General features: G+C 48.5%; 1 protein-coding gene across 1 annotated transcript in view; it reads right to left on the minus strand.

The window, feature by feature from the left end:
- The window catches only part of btv (dynein cytoplasmic heavy chain beethoven), a 96,459-nt gene that overhangs the window by 10,607 nt on the left and 69,836 nt on the right, over positions 1 to 16,016 (minus strand). The window contains exons 47-62 of the mRNA XM_070535314.1: positions 15,879 to 16,016; positions 15,695 to 15,824; positions 13,627 to 13,771; positions 13,064 to 13,187; positions 11,823 to 11,944; positions 11,073 to 11,559; positions 9,275 to 9,367; positions 8,890 to 9,013; positions 7,919 to 8,082; positions 7,111 to 7,284; positions 6,374 to 6,589; positions 5,757 to 5,912; positions 4,104 to 4,211; positions 1,341 to 1,548; positions 535 to 674; positions 57 to 188 (exon numbers count right to left, since the gene is read on the minus strand). Of these exons, the coding sequence (XP_070391415.1) occupies positions 57 to 188; positions 535 to 674; positions 1,341 to 1,548; positions 4,104 to 4,211; positions 5,757 to 5,912; positions 6,374 to 6,589; positions 7,111 to 7,284; positions 7,919 to 8,082; positions 8,890 to 9,013; positions 9,275 to 9,367; positions 11,073 to 11,559; positions 11,823 to 11,944; positions 13,064 to 13,187; positions 13,627 to 13,771; positions 15,695 to 15,824; positions 15,879 to 16,016 (2,661 nt within the window). The remainder of the gene's footprint in view (positions 1 to 56; positions 189 to 534; positions 675 to 1,340; positions 1,549 to 4,103; positions 4,212 to 5,756; positions 5,913 to 6,373; positions 6,590 to 7,110; positions 7,285 to 7,918; positions 8,083 to 8,889; positions 9,014 to 9,274; positions 9,368 to 11,072; positions 11,560 to 11,822; positions 11,945 to 13,063; positions 13,188 to 13,626; positions 13,772 to 15,694; positions 15,825 to 15,878) is intronic.

Raw genomic sequence — 16,016 nt, forward strand, 5'->3', positions numbered from 1 at the left:
TTAAGCAAGTTCCTATAAAGCGCGCATGCACGCACACACACACAGTTCGCACAAACCTGTGCCAGGAAAGGTAACCACTGCGTGGCCAGATGAAGATTGGCCAGCCACAGCCAGGTGTTCGTCTGGGAGTAACGTCGCAGCGCATCCTGGGCCGCCTGCTGCTGCTGCGCTCCCCGGCCAAGAAAGACCTGCGCCAGATCGTGGAACACGTTGCGACTCCGACGTATCACCAACGTTCCAATGGCCGCGACGGAAACGCGGAAATGTGCTCTCTGTTCCAGCGAGCCATCAAGCTTACATAGCGCACCCGATGACGCAGGGCGTCTCGCCAATTTGCGTTCTTTGTTCTTGATTATGCTTCGATTGTATCTTGTTGAACACCCTAGGGTTTTTGTTCACCTCACTTAACGGCCTAATGTCTAGTTAAGAACACGTAGTCTTTATAATCACATGCCTTAAAATAATGAACTCTTTAGTAACAACCAATAAGTTCTACCAAGGTTTTGCGTTTGTTCTGTGGCCAGCAGCGCGCACCTGTTGTAGTCGTCCCTGGGCGGCATCGCGTAGTTCTTGACCGGGGTCCGCCCCAGGAGCAGTGACTAGCAAGAGCGGACGCCCGCCGTCTTGCAGCAGTCGTTGTAAGGGTACAGCACCGGGATTAAGGCCATGCAGTCCTGCGAATGGCATTGCATTGCATACTTGCAATTTAGAGCCTGAATATGCGGTGCACACCCGGTTCTGATTGTATTTCCGTACACACCAATTTTACAACAAATGTACGTCTATTTCCACGCTGCATTGTTCTTAGGAACGCAGCTGCGTGCACGATGACAGCCGCACGCTGAAAACAAATCTGATTTCGACCAGAAATAGAACCTGAATCCCAGGCGTCAGAGCCGAGCGTTCCGACAGTCGTAAAACGCACTACTGATTAGCCTATAGCTAACCGGAATATGGCCTCCAAAATTTACGTTGCAGCGGGCTGCTCCATAACCGGATCTCGGAGGCCAGGACATTCCTTATCGGTAGCGTGGCGCTCGCTAGATGACACCGCAGCGCTACAAGTCAGACGGCACGAGCAGAGAAACGCCGCGGTCGTGCCTCGCCGTTGCCTCCGCGATTTTAGTGAAGGCATTTAACCATTGAATGATCGCGAACAGACAAATTGGCTTCGATATAAGAAATTCTTGAAGAAGCTGTTTGCAGTGTTAGTTTGCTAACGGTTAGCGCAGATCTGGGGGAATTTTCTGTTGGCATCCGCCCTTTCGGAAAGCATCAGTTGCACTTTCAAGCGCGCTTCTTCCGTGTTTGGACGATCCGGTGCCACTTTGCCCACTCACCGAGAGCACGGCAGGCGAAGCGGCCCAACGCCGAGAGCGCCCGGTCGGGCCTGAGGCACTGCACCAACAGCGCCTGCTGGAACGGGCTCAAACATCGCGTTGCGTGCTCGGGCAGCTGCTCCTCACAGTGGCCGCTTCGGGCGAACGGTTGCCACAGGGACGCCTCTTCGAGACGCAGCGCGGACCACAGCTCGGGGCCCAGCGTGGCCTGCGTTGACCACCGATATGTACCAGGAACCATGGGTTACGCGGCTTTAAAAAAAATGGAATATTGGGTTAAGACAACACTCTACCTCAGTAGTTTCTAAATGCATTGGAACGGCAGAAATTGTTTTTGTCGGAAGCCATTGTACCGACTTTATAGAAATTTTTTGCATCTAAAAAAAAATGATAGTAAGTTCCGACTGTACGAAGTAGGGTTGTGATTTAGTCTGTCAACTTCGTTACAAGTTCTGGTGAAAATCGCGGGGAAAATAAAGGAAAGAAATATTGAGGCATAAAGTTTACAACTCTGTAACTCCGAAAAAAAAAATAAGAATGCTGTCCCATTTCCATAGGCTTCACCTATTGCGACATCTAAGGCAGACAAAATTGGTGCATTATGCGCAGCTGTGAAATATACCACTATTTCGTGAAGTAGGACTTTTGTAAAACTCTAGTAAACATTTTAATCATTCCACATGAGCCGCGAACTCGTGCATCAAATTTGTGAGCTTCAGATGCTTTACCCGATGAAATTGTACGAAAGTGCGATCTGTGTTTTTGCTGCAGAGTTACGGTTTTGTAAAGCTTTTTTCTTTAATCTGTGATTTTCGACAATTTCGTAAAAAAACTATGAGGGGCATCAAATCAAAATTTTGTTTCCTACAGCTGGTATAATTCAGCTTCCTCTGTTACTGTACGTTGCTGAAAGTGCGCACTAGTTATGGTAAATTCGCCTTTCGTCTTCCTTGTTTTTCATTGTGGAACTCCTTGCCTTTAGTTATAAAAGAACGCAAGACATCATAAAGATATAAAATTATCTCAAAATATTTTGATTATTTTGTTCTAATTGGCTGTAGGTTTCTTTTTTTTTCTTTTTGCTTGCTGTGTGTCATTATGCCTTTGAGACGATTTTTGTATATGTTAGCACCCTACTTTCGTCTTGTTAAAAGCGTGTAGTTAAAACTTTATTTACATATGTAGTTACTCGCACACCATTATTTGTTGCAGGAGGAGCTTAACGTGGGCTAGTTGATTCAACATACTCTAAGAAAAAAAAAAAGAAAACGCTACAAAGACGCGGACTAAAAAAAGAATATCTACGACGGACAGCGCCTGTCCGTCGTACATGTATTTCTTGTAGTCCGCGTTCTTTGTAGCGCTGTTTTTTCTTCAAGTACTTCATTTGTTCCTTTTGTTTGTTTATTTTTTTAAGTATATTTGTGCTCAACTTGTTTTCTCTTGTTTTCGTCCTACTTTTATACCAATATATACTAATGTCTTGATTATTTTTTTACTTTACTGTCGTATAGTCGTTCCTTTCAACATTTTACCTTGTCAGCAGGTCCCAATACAGTCATTGACTATGAGACTTACTTTTGTATTTCGTACTTGTCAAAACTTGTAACTGCTGTGTTAGGCAATAAACCGAAAATTGAAAACTTGAAGTTGAAATGCAACATCAGTTCAACCCTTCTCTAATGAGAGGATTCCTGCGCTTCAGATTTGTATAAGAAAATCGAGTTTGTACCCAAGGTAAAGAAAGCTACCTCTTAAGCCGTATTTACTTATCCATGCTTCTTCAATAGCAAGACTACAGCTCTTACTGTGAGAGATGGATTGGTAAGCCAGAAGAAGTCGCGAAAAAAAAAAAAGACGAGCGAATGCAAAAAGAAAAAGAAACTAAAAGCGATAAACGGGCGGAGACGCCTCAAGTTCCCTCAACAGCTCGTCGTGATGTCAAGCATTTAGACAGCGTCTAATCGGCTACAGTTGGCTGTTCATCGATAAAGAAGTATTGTATCGCACTGTAAACGCACCAGACACTCGATAGACGTAGCAAGTTTCGAGAGCATTTCCTGCGCCTAAACTACCAAAATACGAGAAGGTATTCTTCAATCAGTGACGTCACTATGACGTGCTGGCGCTAAGGTTTGACCGCGAAATTTAAAAAGAAAGAAAAAAGAAACTTAGCTTTAGTTTTCTCAGTTATAATAAACTTGTTTCCTCCAAATGATGAAAATAGGGCTGTGTTAAGAAGTGCTGTCAGCCTAAATTCATTTTTGTTCTTGGCTCTTAAGTGTTCCTTTATCAGGTCTTTTCGCTTCTCCTGTAAATCGTGCTCTGCCTGCACAGTTTGTAAGCGTAAGGTGCAGCCGAATTAAACAATTCCAAGAGAATGTGAGGAGAAGTGGCGTAGCCAGGGGCTGGCACACCGTGCACGTGCATCCCCCTCCTCCTTCCCGAAATGTCGTGTTGGTATGCGGCCTTCCCAGACATCCTCCTCGTTTTTCCTCCTCCCCGTCCCCAGTGAAGTGTGCGCTCCCCTCCCCCCCCCCTTTACCGCTCTTTGCGAAAAAAAACTGCTTGTGATGAATTTGTGCTGGACAGTGAGGTTAGTATATGTACCGAAGGCGCCGGATAATATGTAGCGCCAGAGCGTAGTTCCTTGCGTACTTATGCACATTGGTTAGGTTAGGTCGTCTGGTGTCACAGCATGCGTGTACGCGCATTGCGAAACAGAGTTTAGTTTCGGTTTAGCTTCAGTTTGGGTGCACGAACCTTGAGCTGCGACAGGGCGGCCGACCGGTCTTCGATCAACCAGCTGGGCCGCTGCTCTGTGTGCTGTGTGGTGCCCTTCACCAGAGTGCCCGTGAGCGATTCCCATTCCTAGTGATGGATGCAATAACTGAATGTCAAATACAAAGATTATCCGTGTTCTTCGGTGCTAAAAATGGCGTCTGCTATAAAGACCACTGCGACATTTTCTTTTTTCTCCTATGAACGTAGGTGTAGCGTTTATCACTGAAACAATTACTTATAGTTAGAGGAGTTAGAAAGGAGAGTATGTAGCAGGAGATTGAAGGCAGCTGGCATCCTAACTGGCTACGACATTCCATTTCTGTTCCTCGTCTCTTTCTTTTCCAGTTTGTTTCTACTACAACAAAAACTGATCTACTGATACGAAGCGCAAAACAGCGGTTGCATTATGGCAGGATGTTTCAGCATCGTTCACATTCAATTGGTTACTGGTTACGCTACAGTGAGATATGGACACCAATAAGTATTGTTCGAGCGCGATCAACGACATCATTCGTGGGAAAAAAGAAAGCCTCCGCTCGCCCGTCCGCTGCGTAAAGCGTTGTAAACGCGAACGTGTGATTACTATATGCTTAATTTTGACAAACCATGGCTAACGTGTCATCTTATATAGGATGCCCTGCCAAACCCTCAGATCAAATCGAGGTGTGGCCGTGGTCTGTGAAGAAATCCAAGTTGGAGCTGAGATCCAGAACTAAGTGGAAGCCTACGTCGAAGTCGAACTCGGAAGTCAAATTAGGGGCAACGGGCAAAATCGCCGTTGCTATCAGCGTCCCTTAAGCAATGAGTGCGGTGTCCCGTAGTTTCTACATTACTGAACATTCAATATTCTTTTTAGCTGTAAATAATGTTTAGCTTCTATGGCAATCGTTACCAGGATGCCATAACAATATTCGACGGATGTCCTGCTCACCTCAAGAGAGCAACTAAGAAGCAAAGGTCTTACAGTAGCAGCAAAATGTATATGCCAGAACTGCTTTCGCTGGTTGCTTGCGGTGATGCAATGACGGCTGAACTCTAGCGCGCTACCGACACGACTTAGTATAGAGACTACATCTATAAATGCCCGAAAAAGCTCATCAGCGAACCCTGGACTGATGGTTCCTTGGGTAACTCACTAGGAACACGATAAAGCTTTCATTCATTCATTCATTCATTCATTCATTCATTCATTCATTCATTCATTCATTCATTCATTCATTCATTCATTCATTCATTCATTCATTCATTCATTCATTCATTCATTCATTCATTTCGTTGATTAAGATTTTCTCGTATTCGAAGCATTTTTTCTCAACATCTCCACGTCTGCTTTGCACAATAAACATCTCGTGCCTCCCCTCGGCCCTCCGAAATTCAGTGACGGTTGCATGAGCTTTCCATGGGACCCAAGTACACGAAATGATAAACCACAGTCAATACAGATGATGCTGTACCACATCGGTCACGATAGGATCTCTCGCGCGCAGCGTTACGTGCTGGACAACTGCGTATCGGCGCTTTTTGCCTCGCTCGGCTCGCGTTACCTGAAACAGCAAACTACTAGGCAGTTTGAACCCTACGCCATCCGTGCAGACGAGTGCTTGACTGTATTTACATCGCGGGAATACTCACGTTCTCTCTGAAGAGGTCAGGACGTAGACCGTGGATAAGATGCAGGGCAAATGTCAGGTGGTCCTTCTTGAACAGGGACCGCGCAGCGTAGTCGTAGACAAGGTGTACCAACGTGCGCTCAGCCAGCTTCAGATCCTTCTTTTTTCCATTAGTGCCCTTAACGAAGCACAGGTGAGATGATGATAAGAGTACTTTAACTAGAAATAACTTCATGGTAAGTTGCGACTGCAATGGAAAAGACCGATGAGCGGAAAATTTGATGATACGGTGGCGTCTAAAAGCATAGGAGCTTACGGAAATTACTTGTCAATGTAAATATTGTCTGCTCCCTTACCTGAACATGTTTTTTCAATTTCTGTTCGTGCTCGTCATGTCCTCGATTTGATAAGCACAACTGTCTGCGTGTTCACTGCTGTCGACTAAAGCCATTGCCGTGAATATTACGGTGTTCTTGTTCGCGGAGTGTTAGTAACACGCGGAAATGAGTTATTAGAAAGTCGAGATTGTGAATTGAAAACATCATCATATCTATATTTACGTCCATTAAAAAGAGGAAGGCCTTTCCCAGCGATCTCCAGCCTTAAGCCAGCCGACTCCATGCTGTTCCTAGAAATTACCGGTTGTCGCAGTGCTCGCCGAAAGAGGTCAACCAGTCCAGCCATGCCCCATCGGTATGTATGTCCCAGCCGCGCCAAAGGATCGAGCAGGCCCACGAGGCGTGCTCCGAGCCTCGCGACGGGCTCGTACACTGCCCGCTCGTTCTCCAGCGACGCCTGGAGCCTCTGTGCCTCGGCCAGGGACGTTTCCGCACGCGCCCCGCTAGCCTTGGCCTCCTGCAGGAGAAGGGAAGAAAAGGCGTTTGTTCGCGATCTGCCCTTTCAGTACGCTGCCGCTCAACACCGTGCGATTTCCGACTCAGGAGCTACCGCATCCGTGACGAACAGTACGACATGCGCGGATAAGATCCCAGCGGGTGCGGGGAATGCGTTCACGTGGACTGGCTGGTGTATGCAGGCACAAGGAAGCGCTTACGTGTGTCAGCACTCTTTTGTGCGTAGTTCTTGTCCAATGTGTACTGTCTCCGCACTGTTTTCCTAAAAAGTGTTGATGACGTCTCACTGTCTCGTAACTAGTGGAGTAGCTTGCGGTACTCTTAAGCAAGGAGGACTTGCATAATTGTTGAGGTGAATTACCGCGGAAAAGAGAAGAGCCCATGGAAAGATGCACTTCCTTAAGCAAACAAAAGAAAGCATCTATCTAGGAAGCAAATTCTTGAATGACTGAAGGACGAGTGTAGGGTGATCGACCGTCGCTCGGCAAGCTGTGCTCTAGGCCAGCAAGCTTGGTCACATGCCTGCAGTGCCTGGCGCAGCTCCTGGTTGTGCAAAAAGTCGCCCGACAGGAGGAGATCCAAGAGGCGCGTGTCAAGATCGGACAGCTGCAGGCGCAGTGTGTCCGCCTCGTGGAGCAATGCTTGGCGACGCTCCTCCAGTTCGGGCCGCTCCTCCTGCAGCGCCACCTGCAGCAACTGGACACAAAACCGCGCCCGCGAGAGCTGGTAAGCGTATTTCATGATACAGACATTATCGAGCGCCGGGTGTACGTGGATAGATCGTGTTTCTTTGTTCGTGAGCCGCTTGCGAAACTGTTGTTTACGGAGATCAAGGTCGGCCTATTGATGGCCGTCGAGATTGGTCGACAAACGTGGGTCGCCCTATCGTGAACGCTTCTTACGTGTGGACAGCTTCGGTTTTCGGCTCGGATTAACTGATATGTACTTAAGATTTCAGGATTATCAGCATGCCAGCTATGGGCATTCCGGTCATCAGCGGAATACTTAAGGCCAAAACATCGAACTGCTGTGCTGGCAGTGCACAGGAGCGGTATTCAAACACGCATTAGATTAACGAAAAACTTCTGCGTTCCTATATCCGTACTTGTGCTGTCGTACATTCGGTTGACCATCCTCTTGGGCGAAAAAGTTGTTTCAACGTGTACTTCCATTAGGCCTCCACGGCACGTGCACTCAATTATCTTGATCACCTATAAGGTTAGAATTAGCCTACCACTTTCGCCTCAAGTGGACTCCATTGGTTATCAAAAGGCGAAATGTGATTAAACATATCGCGACAGATGCCTCACATGTCCTGCGGGTTTCGTACCTGGTCGCAGAGTCCTGCCTCGGTGGTACTGAAGTCGATAGTGCGCACCATCGTCGCCGCATACGGCGGCAGCGTGGCTTCGGCGTCCTGACTGAGCAGGAATAGGCGGAACTCATCGCTGTAGTCCACCGCCTTGTCCGCAATGTGTACCACCTGCCGTGAGCCTGCGGAGATGCCAGCACGCGACGCCAGTCCGTCAAGATTGTTCGGCCATCAGTGCTTTCCTCGAAGTGTCTCATGTTGAAAGAACGATGCTTCAATAGAGAAGAATCTTTTACGTCTTCATTTTGTGCAGAGTCTGGTGCAAAGGCTTTAGCGTACGCGCGAAGCAGCCTCGTGAATTTCTGAGCATTCAAGATAATGACAGTATTTTAAAGCAACATCCTTGCAGGACCATTGCGCAATTGCATAATTGCAAGTTGCTTAGTGGCACCTCAGGGCACCTGGTGTGCTGTCACTAAGAGGCGGGGAGGGATGCTGAAGGCCTTCTGACACATCCTTAGGAAATACGTAGCAGGAGCACATTACGTGGGGCTCATTCCAAAAGGGTGCAATGAACTATGCGCTCTTCTTATGGGGGGCATGGTATGGCACTATGGGACGTGCCGGGGAACGCTGGAAGTAGCAATATGTTAGTGTCTACTTGTCATATAAATAAATAAATAAATAAATAAATAAATAAATAAATAAATAAATAAATAAATAAATAAATAAATAAATAAATGTTAATAGGTATAGCCGATTTTAATTACCCTAACTACACTCATTCGCCTTAATCAAGACAATTTTGTTATTTCGTTATATCCAGCTAATTGCTATCGGATACGCGCCAACCATCGCCAAGCATCGTTCTCGTTCCGAGTTAGCTTTGAGGTGCGTAAGCTGAATGGTCTTTTAATCACTTGGTTATAAACCAGCGCGCTTCTTTGTGTGCTCCTGCCTAACAACCGTACACCATAATGTATGCTCACCCTGAGTAATGAGGTCTCTCCTCAGCAGCGGATACAGGATGGGGTCGAGCTGCTGCACGTCTTGTATGAGCAGCGCCTTACCTAGTCGGACGGACAGCTCCAGAGTTGCTAAGAACGTCGGGTCCTGTTAGTAATAGTGAATCGTGTTGGATTGCTTGTCACGCTGTACCTTCACAAAGTTGTGCCTATACTCGTCTTGTCATCGCGATTACACATCAAGCGCCAAACTCCGTCACAATTCATCTCTATTAACTTTAATACCGAGGATCAAACAAACAAAGTAAGTGACAACGAAACGGTTAGTGTTGCATTTTGAGCACGACTTGGCAGATCTTCTGGCTACAATATTCTACAGGTGCGTTGCCAACAAACGCGGTCGGTATACCTGTTGTGTGATCAGTTGTGGGTCCTTGAGGTGGCTTTGAAGCCAGCGACTGGCCTGTCCCGACGGGTCAATGATGAATGGCCGCTGGGGCAGCTGCACACATATGCAGTTCTCTGTTACGGTACACTGGTAGAAATGGGATATTTGCTATATAGTTAAGGTGTGGCATAGTCTACAGTTGAACTCCTTTATAACGAAGTGCTTCAGGCTTCCGAAATAATTCTTTATGCAGGCCAGTGTGTTGTAAAGGTCGCACACCGCAAAGCTCACTGTAAAACCGGGACATAATTATTTCTCCGCTATACAGGTCATTTCGTTGTAAATACGCTCGATTGTATTTAATGAACAGCCTATGGTACAAAGGCCATCTTCAGCCTTCCAGCTATAGTTTCATGCACAGTTTTTCGGATGCCTTCACGTTCGTGCACTAACACGAACCTCTTGTCCGGCCAGTTGGTACATTTTGTGGTAACGAGAACGACTGCGCAAATAAAAACACACCACAAAGGAATGAATGAGACATTCGTACTGACTATGTTTCCTTGGGGGATGCGTATTAATTTGCGCGGTTGTGCTTGCTAACAGAAAGTACTAATACGTTAGAGCAATTTTTCTCCCACATAAATGATTTTCTCGTGAAATAAGTACCTCTCCCAGGCTCACGCAGTGCCGCTGCGCGCAGCATAATAAGAAAGAGTAAATGATAGAATAACAAAAAAGTCACAGTTTCCTTCAACAGGCAAAGCATTTATTGCGATAATAATAATAATATTTGGGGTTTTACGTGCCAAAACCACTTTCTGATTATGAGGCACGCCGTAGTGGAGGACTCCGGAAATTTTGACCACCTGGGGTTCTTTAACGTGCACCTAAATCTAAGCACACGGGTGTTTTCGCATTTCGCCCCCATCGAAATGCGGCCGCCGTGGCCGGGATTCGATCCCGCGACCTCGTGCTCAGCAGCCCAACACCATAGCCACTGAGCAACCACGGCGGGTGCATTTATTGCGATAACAAATTATTAGACAGCTATACGAAGTGAGGTTAGTCTTCTTAATTGTGGACGTGTCAGACTTGCAATGCGGCCGACACTAAAACTCCAAAGACAGCGCGTGATCATCTGCATACACTGCCGTAAAAATGCACTTACTAACTAATTTAACAAGAACGTTGTCACGCGCGCACAGGCAAACACGAACACATTTCACTCGATGACTGCGGACGCTCGCTATCAAATTGCTGGCTTGATGAAGAGTGTCAGCAGCGGCGAACGGATTCCCCTTCGTGCTGCCTTTTGCTTCAAAGCGAACTAGGAGCTCGAGAATACAGCGAACCCGAAGCTATGAGCCAGATCCGGCGGGATAGCCTTCGAACCCAGCGCAGATTGCCTCCAAGATAGAACACGCGCGGCCGCGCTCAGCCGCACTCAGCCGCCGCAGCTGGAGCAGAAGACGAGACGCGCACAAACCTGCCCCCCCAGCCCACCCCCTTCATAGGGCGCGCACATCTCCCCACTCCCCCGCTTGCGCGCTTGAGAAGACGGTGCGCACCTTCCCGCATTCCTCCCTTGCGAGCGCGAGAAGACGCCGCCGCATCAAACCACCATCCTCGGCTCACCCATGCAAGCTTTCGTTCGCACCTGCAGCACACGGCGTGCGGCCGCGGTGTTATAGCATTTAGACTTTATACGAAACATCACGGCGACGACGACGGTGGAAATCCGCCTGGAGTGTCCGTATAAATGCTATATCGCAATGAGAAATCTATAATAATGTTTTAGAAAAGGAGCTGGACGCACGGGCAGGAGCAGTAGGGCGGCATTCTCAATCGACAGCCGGTCGGGAGGCAGGCCCTGGGCCCGCCAGGCAAGCTGCTCCTTCTCAGAGCTGAGCAGTTGCGCCAGCTCGCCTGGCACGCCCTGCTGCTGCAGCTCGGGCAGCAGCCGGCGCCAGCGGTGCAGCAGCTTGGAGCGAGCCTCCTCCCTTGCCGCCGGCAGTGCGCCCAGGTAGGCGGCGCACGCCGAGGCCAACAGGCAGCGCTGGGCCAGCGGTTGGGCCTCCAAGGCCCCCAAGCGCCGCGACCAGCGCGCGTGCTCTCCCTCGAGCTGCGCGAGCAGGTCTTGGGCCGCGGCCAGCCGGGCGTCCGAGTCGCGCAGCCCCATCTCGATGCGGGCAGCCTCCCGGGTGCAGGCGCCCAGCCGCTCCCGCAGCTCGGACACTCGCTCGTCGACGCCGGCCAGCGCCGAGCCGAGCTTGCCCAGGCGTTGTTCGGCGCCCGAGAGTTTCCTGCGAACGCATGTGCAGGCCTCACCGGTCTTAGCAGAGATGCTCGAGCGTGACATTCACAGCGGTGTCGCCATAATTTGGGTATGCGTAGAAGGACGGTTATCGGAAAAAATACCGTGCAAAACGAGAACTCGAAGAAAAAAAAGTGTGGTTACGCGTATTTTTTCATTCGGCATCTTCCCGATTTCTGGGTTGAGAAAATATATTCAGCTGCAGACTCGGCAAGTGCCACTTCGGCTAAGCAAGCCGCGAGTGTCACTCACCGCTGCAGCTCGGCCTGCTCCGCTTCCAAGGGGCCGATCTTGTGCAGAACGTCGGCGTACTGGACGTTCGCTTGCACCCAGGCCGCCAGGGGCGCCGCGGCAGCAGAGGCACGCTTTGCGTTCTGCGAAAGCACCGAAAAACATTTCTCAGCAGATATGTTAATTTCACCAGCGACCATCTACAGCAGGCAACACGCGGTGCTTCGACAATGTCAAGCTGGTGTATATATATGGAGATTTACGTGCCGGGACCACGATATGATTATGAGGCATGCCGTAGCGGGGACCCCGGGTTAATTTTGACCACCTGGGGTTCTTTAAGGTGCACTTAAATCTAAGTACACGGGTGTTTTTGGATTTCGCCTCCGTCGAAATAAGGCCGCCGTGGCTGGTATTTGATCTTGCGACCTCACGCTTAGCAGTGTTACACCAAAGCCACTAAGCAACTATGGTGGGTCAGCTGCAGTAAAGTTTTTGTAGACAGGCGGCCACTGTTTCCTACACAGTGTAAAACGTAAATGCCCAGTAACATGCATTGAGAGGCGGGTTGCTAGCGTATGCTCCGACTTGAAAGCTTCAACGCACCGTGGACAAATAGGTATGTCCATACGTCGACGATTACATAGACGAATACGTCTACGTCGTAGCATCAGCGCCATAGACGTTGATGTTGCACCGAATGTTTCGTGCCGTACATTACGCAACATGTAAAGAACATGTAACTTTAGTGGGTATAAATAAATATGTCCGCTGAAGCTTTCATAAAGTACTTGCTTATGTCGTGCTGAAGCTTGCACGTCGTTTCAAGCGAAATGTCACTCGGATCTGAGACGACCGCACAAGAATACCATTAGCTGCCGTGGTCCAGGCGTGTAATCTTCAGTGGAAGGTTCACTACATGTGAGTACACACGCGGTACAATACTTCTAGATGGTAAGTGCTTTCAAAGACACGCGAATAATGTTTCCCTGATGTAAATGTCTGCGCCAAATGCACGTTTAAGCGGAGAATTTCTTCTATTGCAGTTTTCGAATGTGACGTTTCTTTTTTTACTCATTCGCCTCGGAAGCCACATTCACAGTGGTCAAATCGGCCAGCTAAGGAGCCGCCAGTTAAAAACATTTGCAAGAAATGCAAGGCTGCTGTCCCCAACAATGAGGGAGCTGCAGTCAATAGATAGCCGCTTCCGAAGGGCTCGATGAAAAAAAAATAGTTGTCTTCTGAAGGAAGAGACGACTCACCTTCATGTCAAAAGATGCGCCGTTGGTGCGTAGAAGCTCCTGGACGCTGTTCTTGATCTCGGGTGTGACGGAGCGGGCGTTGAAGCTCATGATTTCTTCTTTGACCCCCCTCCTGGCCAGGAAGCTGGGTGTACACCGTATACTATCGTTAAAATGTGTCGACTGCATAATTCTCGATGCAGGCAGTTGTTAACTTCGCAGGTTTGTAATTTCTGCTCATATCGAACTTCCTTGAATCTCATCAGTACGTACGCCTCATACACTGCACGATATTTTCAGTGCGCCATGTTTTCAGAGAAACGCTAATGAAATGCGAGTTCCTTGACACCATCACTTGGAACCAACGTTGAACGAATTCTGAGGTTTTACGCGCCAAAACCACTTATCTGACTACGCCGTAGTGGGAGATTCCGGTCTACTTAAAAAAGAGAGAAAGAAGTCATATGCAAGAATTCTTGCACTACAGGCTCACTTATTCGGATCCCGTGAAGCCACATATACGTTGCTCCCGGCGGTCTGAACAACTGCACCCATTTGAGAAAAAAAGAAGCAGGGAGACCTACCTCTTCATGCTGACCCACGAGGTGTCGAAGATCCCCATGAGTCGCAGCACACCCTCCAGGATGTCTCTGATGACGTCAGGGGGCGCCCTGAGTGAGCGGATCTCTGACAGGGCGTCTGATCGTATGCTCCCAACCGCCTGCTGAGCTGCAGGCGCACACGCGAGCCATTAGGTTCGCATCGCTAGGTGACATCAAAGCGCGCTCATATTTAAAAAAAAAATGGCAGTGGCTTAGCTCGGCTATGCCAGGATATACGTAGCGAAAGCTAAGGCATAGCAGGCGTGGCATGGTTAGCCCTGGGTAATCTTGATTGCAAGTCCAGGTTAGTCTGGTTGTCTATCTATGTCGCAGCGTTTAGCCAGTCGGTCGGCGCGCTGTTCGTCTGTTTCGTGGGCGATTCGTTTCCTCTTCATTTCGTTCCGATGTCGATTCCAGGCCTCCTCCTGCCTATCAGAATTGTCGCCGTCCATACTGCCGCCTGAACTGTGGTTGCGGCGCACGCGAGCTCTCCTTTTCAATCCTCCGACATGTTATCAGGCATGCGACGCAGCTGGCGAAGCGAGCGGAGGCGAACGCAACGACGAGGAACGCGATGTGACGAGGAACGCGGTGTGACGAGGAACGCGGTGTGACGTCATGTGCCTCCTCGGAGCACCGCCACGGCTAAATCGCAAGTTCACGGCCAGTAAAGCTTTCGCTTTAAAACAAAAAGGTTGGCGCGGCGGATGTACACGCTTAAGGCAGCGTAATCGAGGGTTCTTTCAGCGTGCCAACTGGATTTCTACTTTCCTCCGTGTCACTGAAACACTGTTTAAGACAAATGGAGATGCTAAAGGCGGGGAGGTTAACCGGAAGACAAACACCTGGCTTGCTACGCTGCACTTGTGGTGTGTTGTGTGCTTCTTTCTATTGTCCTCGTTCTTTCGCGCAGTTTTAACTTCCCTTCAAATATAAACCAACTAGCCCCCAAGAACGTCCTACTAAAGGGAAGAAAGGAAAATGAAAACAAAAAGTAAGCGCAGAGAGAAAAATAACGAACGTACTCACGAACCTTTGAGGCAAAGGGTTAACAGGAAAACGGGGGCCAGCAAGGGAAGCCTGAGCTCGAAGTCGACGTTTCAACAACTCCACGAATACAAGTACTCTTGTCGAAACGCTGCGAGACCAGGCTTGCCTTGTCCGCACACTTTGAATCACCCGTTGATTTGTGTGCTATGTCAAGCCGATCTCCACTATTGGCATTAATATGTTGTTGGGCTTATTTAACGCCACATAATTTCTCCAAACTGCGACCCCATTTCGTTTCTTCGAAGGGTAAATGCTTGCATCGTTGCCTCTCTTGAGCGAAAGGGGAAAAAGATAGTTGGAGAAAATGGGCATTGTGCGGGATGAGCGTCATTTTGAAGGGCGTAGAGGATTGGATAGATGACGCTTTGGGTTAGAACTCTCAGCGCTTTCCTACCTTTACACTCTTGCCAAAAAGCAAAGCAGAAAGCTTATTGCAGAAACTCCGTAGTGGTACTCGTCAGATAGTGCGTAAGCATTCGTTCCAGTCGCTGATCTTGCGCACATAATTCTCTAGCGTATTCGAATGCGTCTGGTCGTATGATGGCGACGTTTTTTCGTTTTTTTTATTGTAGGTTAACTAATCGGGATAAATAAATAAATAAATAAATAAATAATGTTTATAGGTGTAGCCGATCTTAATTATCCTAATTATTCTGATTAGCCTTGATCAATTTAATGTAGCCTATAAAATTAGGCTTCATTATTTTATCTCTAATTACTCTTAATACCTCCTCAGTATTCGCTACATGTAGTCATAATCATAAATATCGGCAGTTACACGTAGTCACAAGGCATTACCATATATCCGCATAGGACCCCATTTGTAGTTATGGAGTGCGTCGTGTCATGCGTTAAAGACAGACGGACGGACGGACGGACGGACGGACGGACGGACGGACGGACGGACGGACGGACGGACAGATTTTCGAGGGAAGTAGTCCTAGAATTCTCACGCATCGACAATGGTACCGAGCATGAGGCAGCTTGTTCAGCGACCCACCGTTTCGTACGAGCGGCTCGATCTGGGCCAGCTCGCGGTCGATGTGCTGTTTGCGTTCTTTCAGTCGCTCGTTCTCCTGACGCATCGTGGCCCGCAGTTGCTCCATCTCCGCCTTTTGCTCGCTGGTGCTCTGCGAGCGTTTTTACCACTCAGACAACGTGGTTCAACTTGAGAAAAGCCTTACCGTCATGCTGGTGGTTATCTGCTGCAGTGCCGCGTCAGCTTCGCCTTGCTTTTCAGCCAGAAGCTTTCGCTGAACAGCCGCCTCTGCCTCCAGCTTGGAGACCGCCTCCTTGGCCTCGTTAAGCTTGGATATGCCCAG

The sequence above is a fragment of the Dermacentor albipictus genome, chromosome 3, assembly GCF_038994185.2.
Source record: "Dermacentor albipictus isolate Rhodes 1998 colony chromosome 3, USDA_Dalb.pri_finalv2, whole genome shotgun sequence".
Taxonomy (NCBI): Eukaryota; Metazoa; Arthropoda; class Arachnida; order Ixodida; family Ixodidae; genus Dermacentor; species Dermacentor albipictus.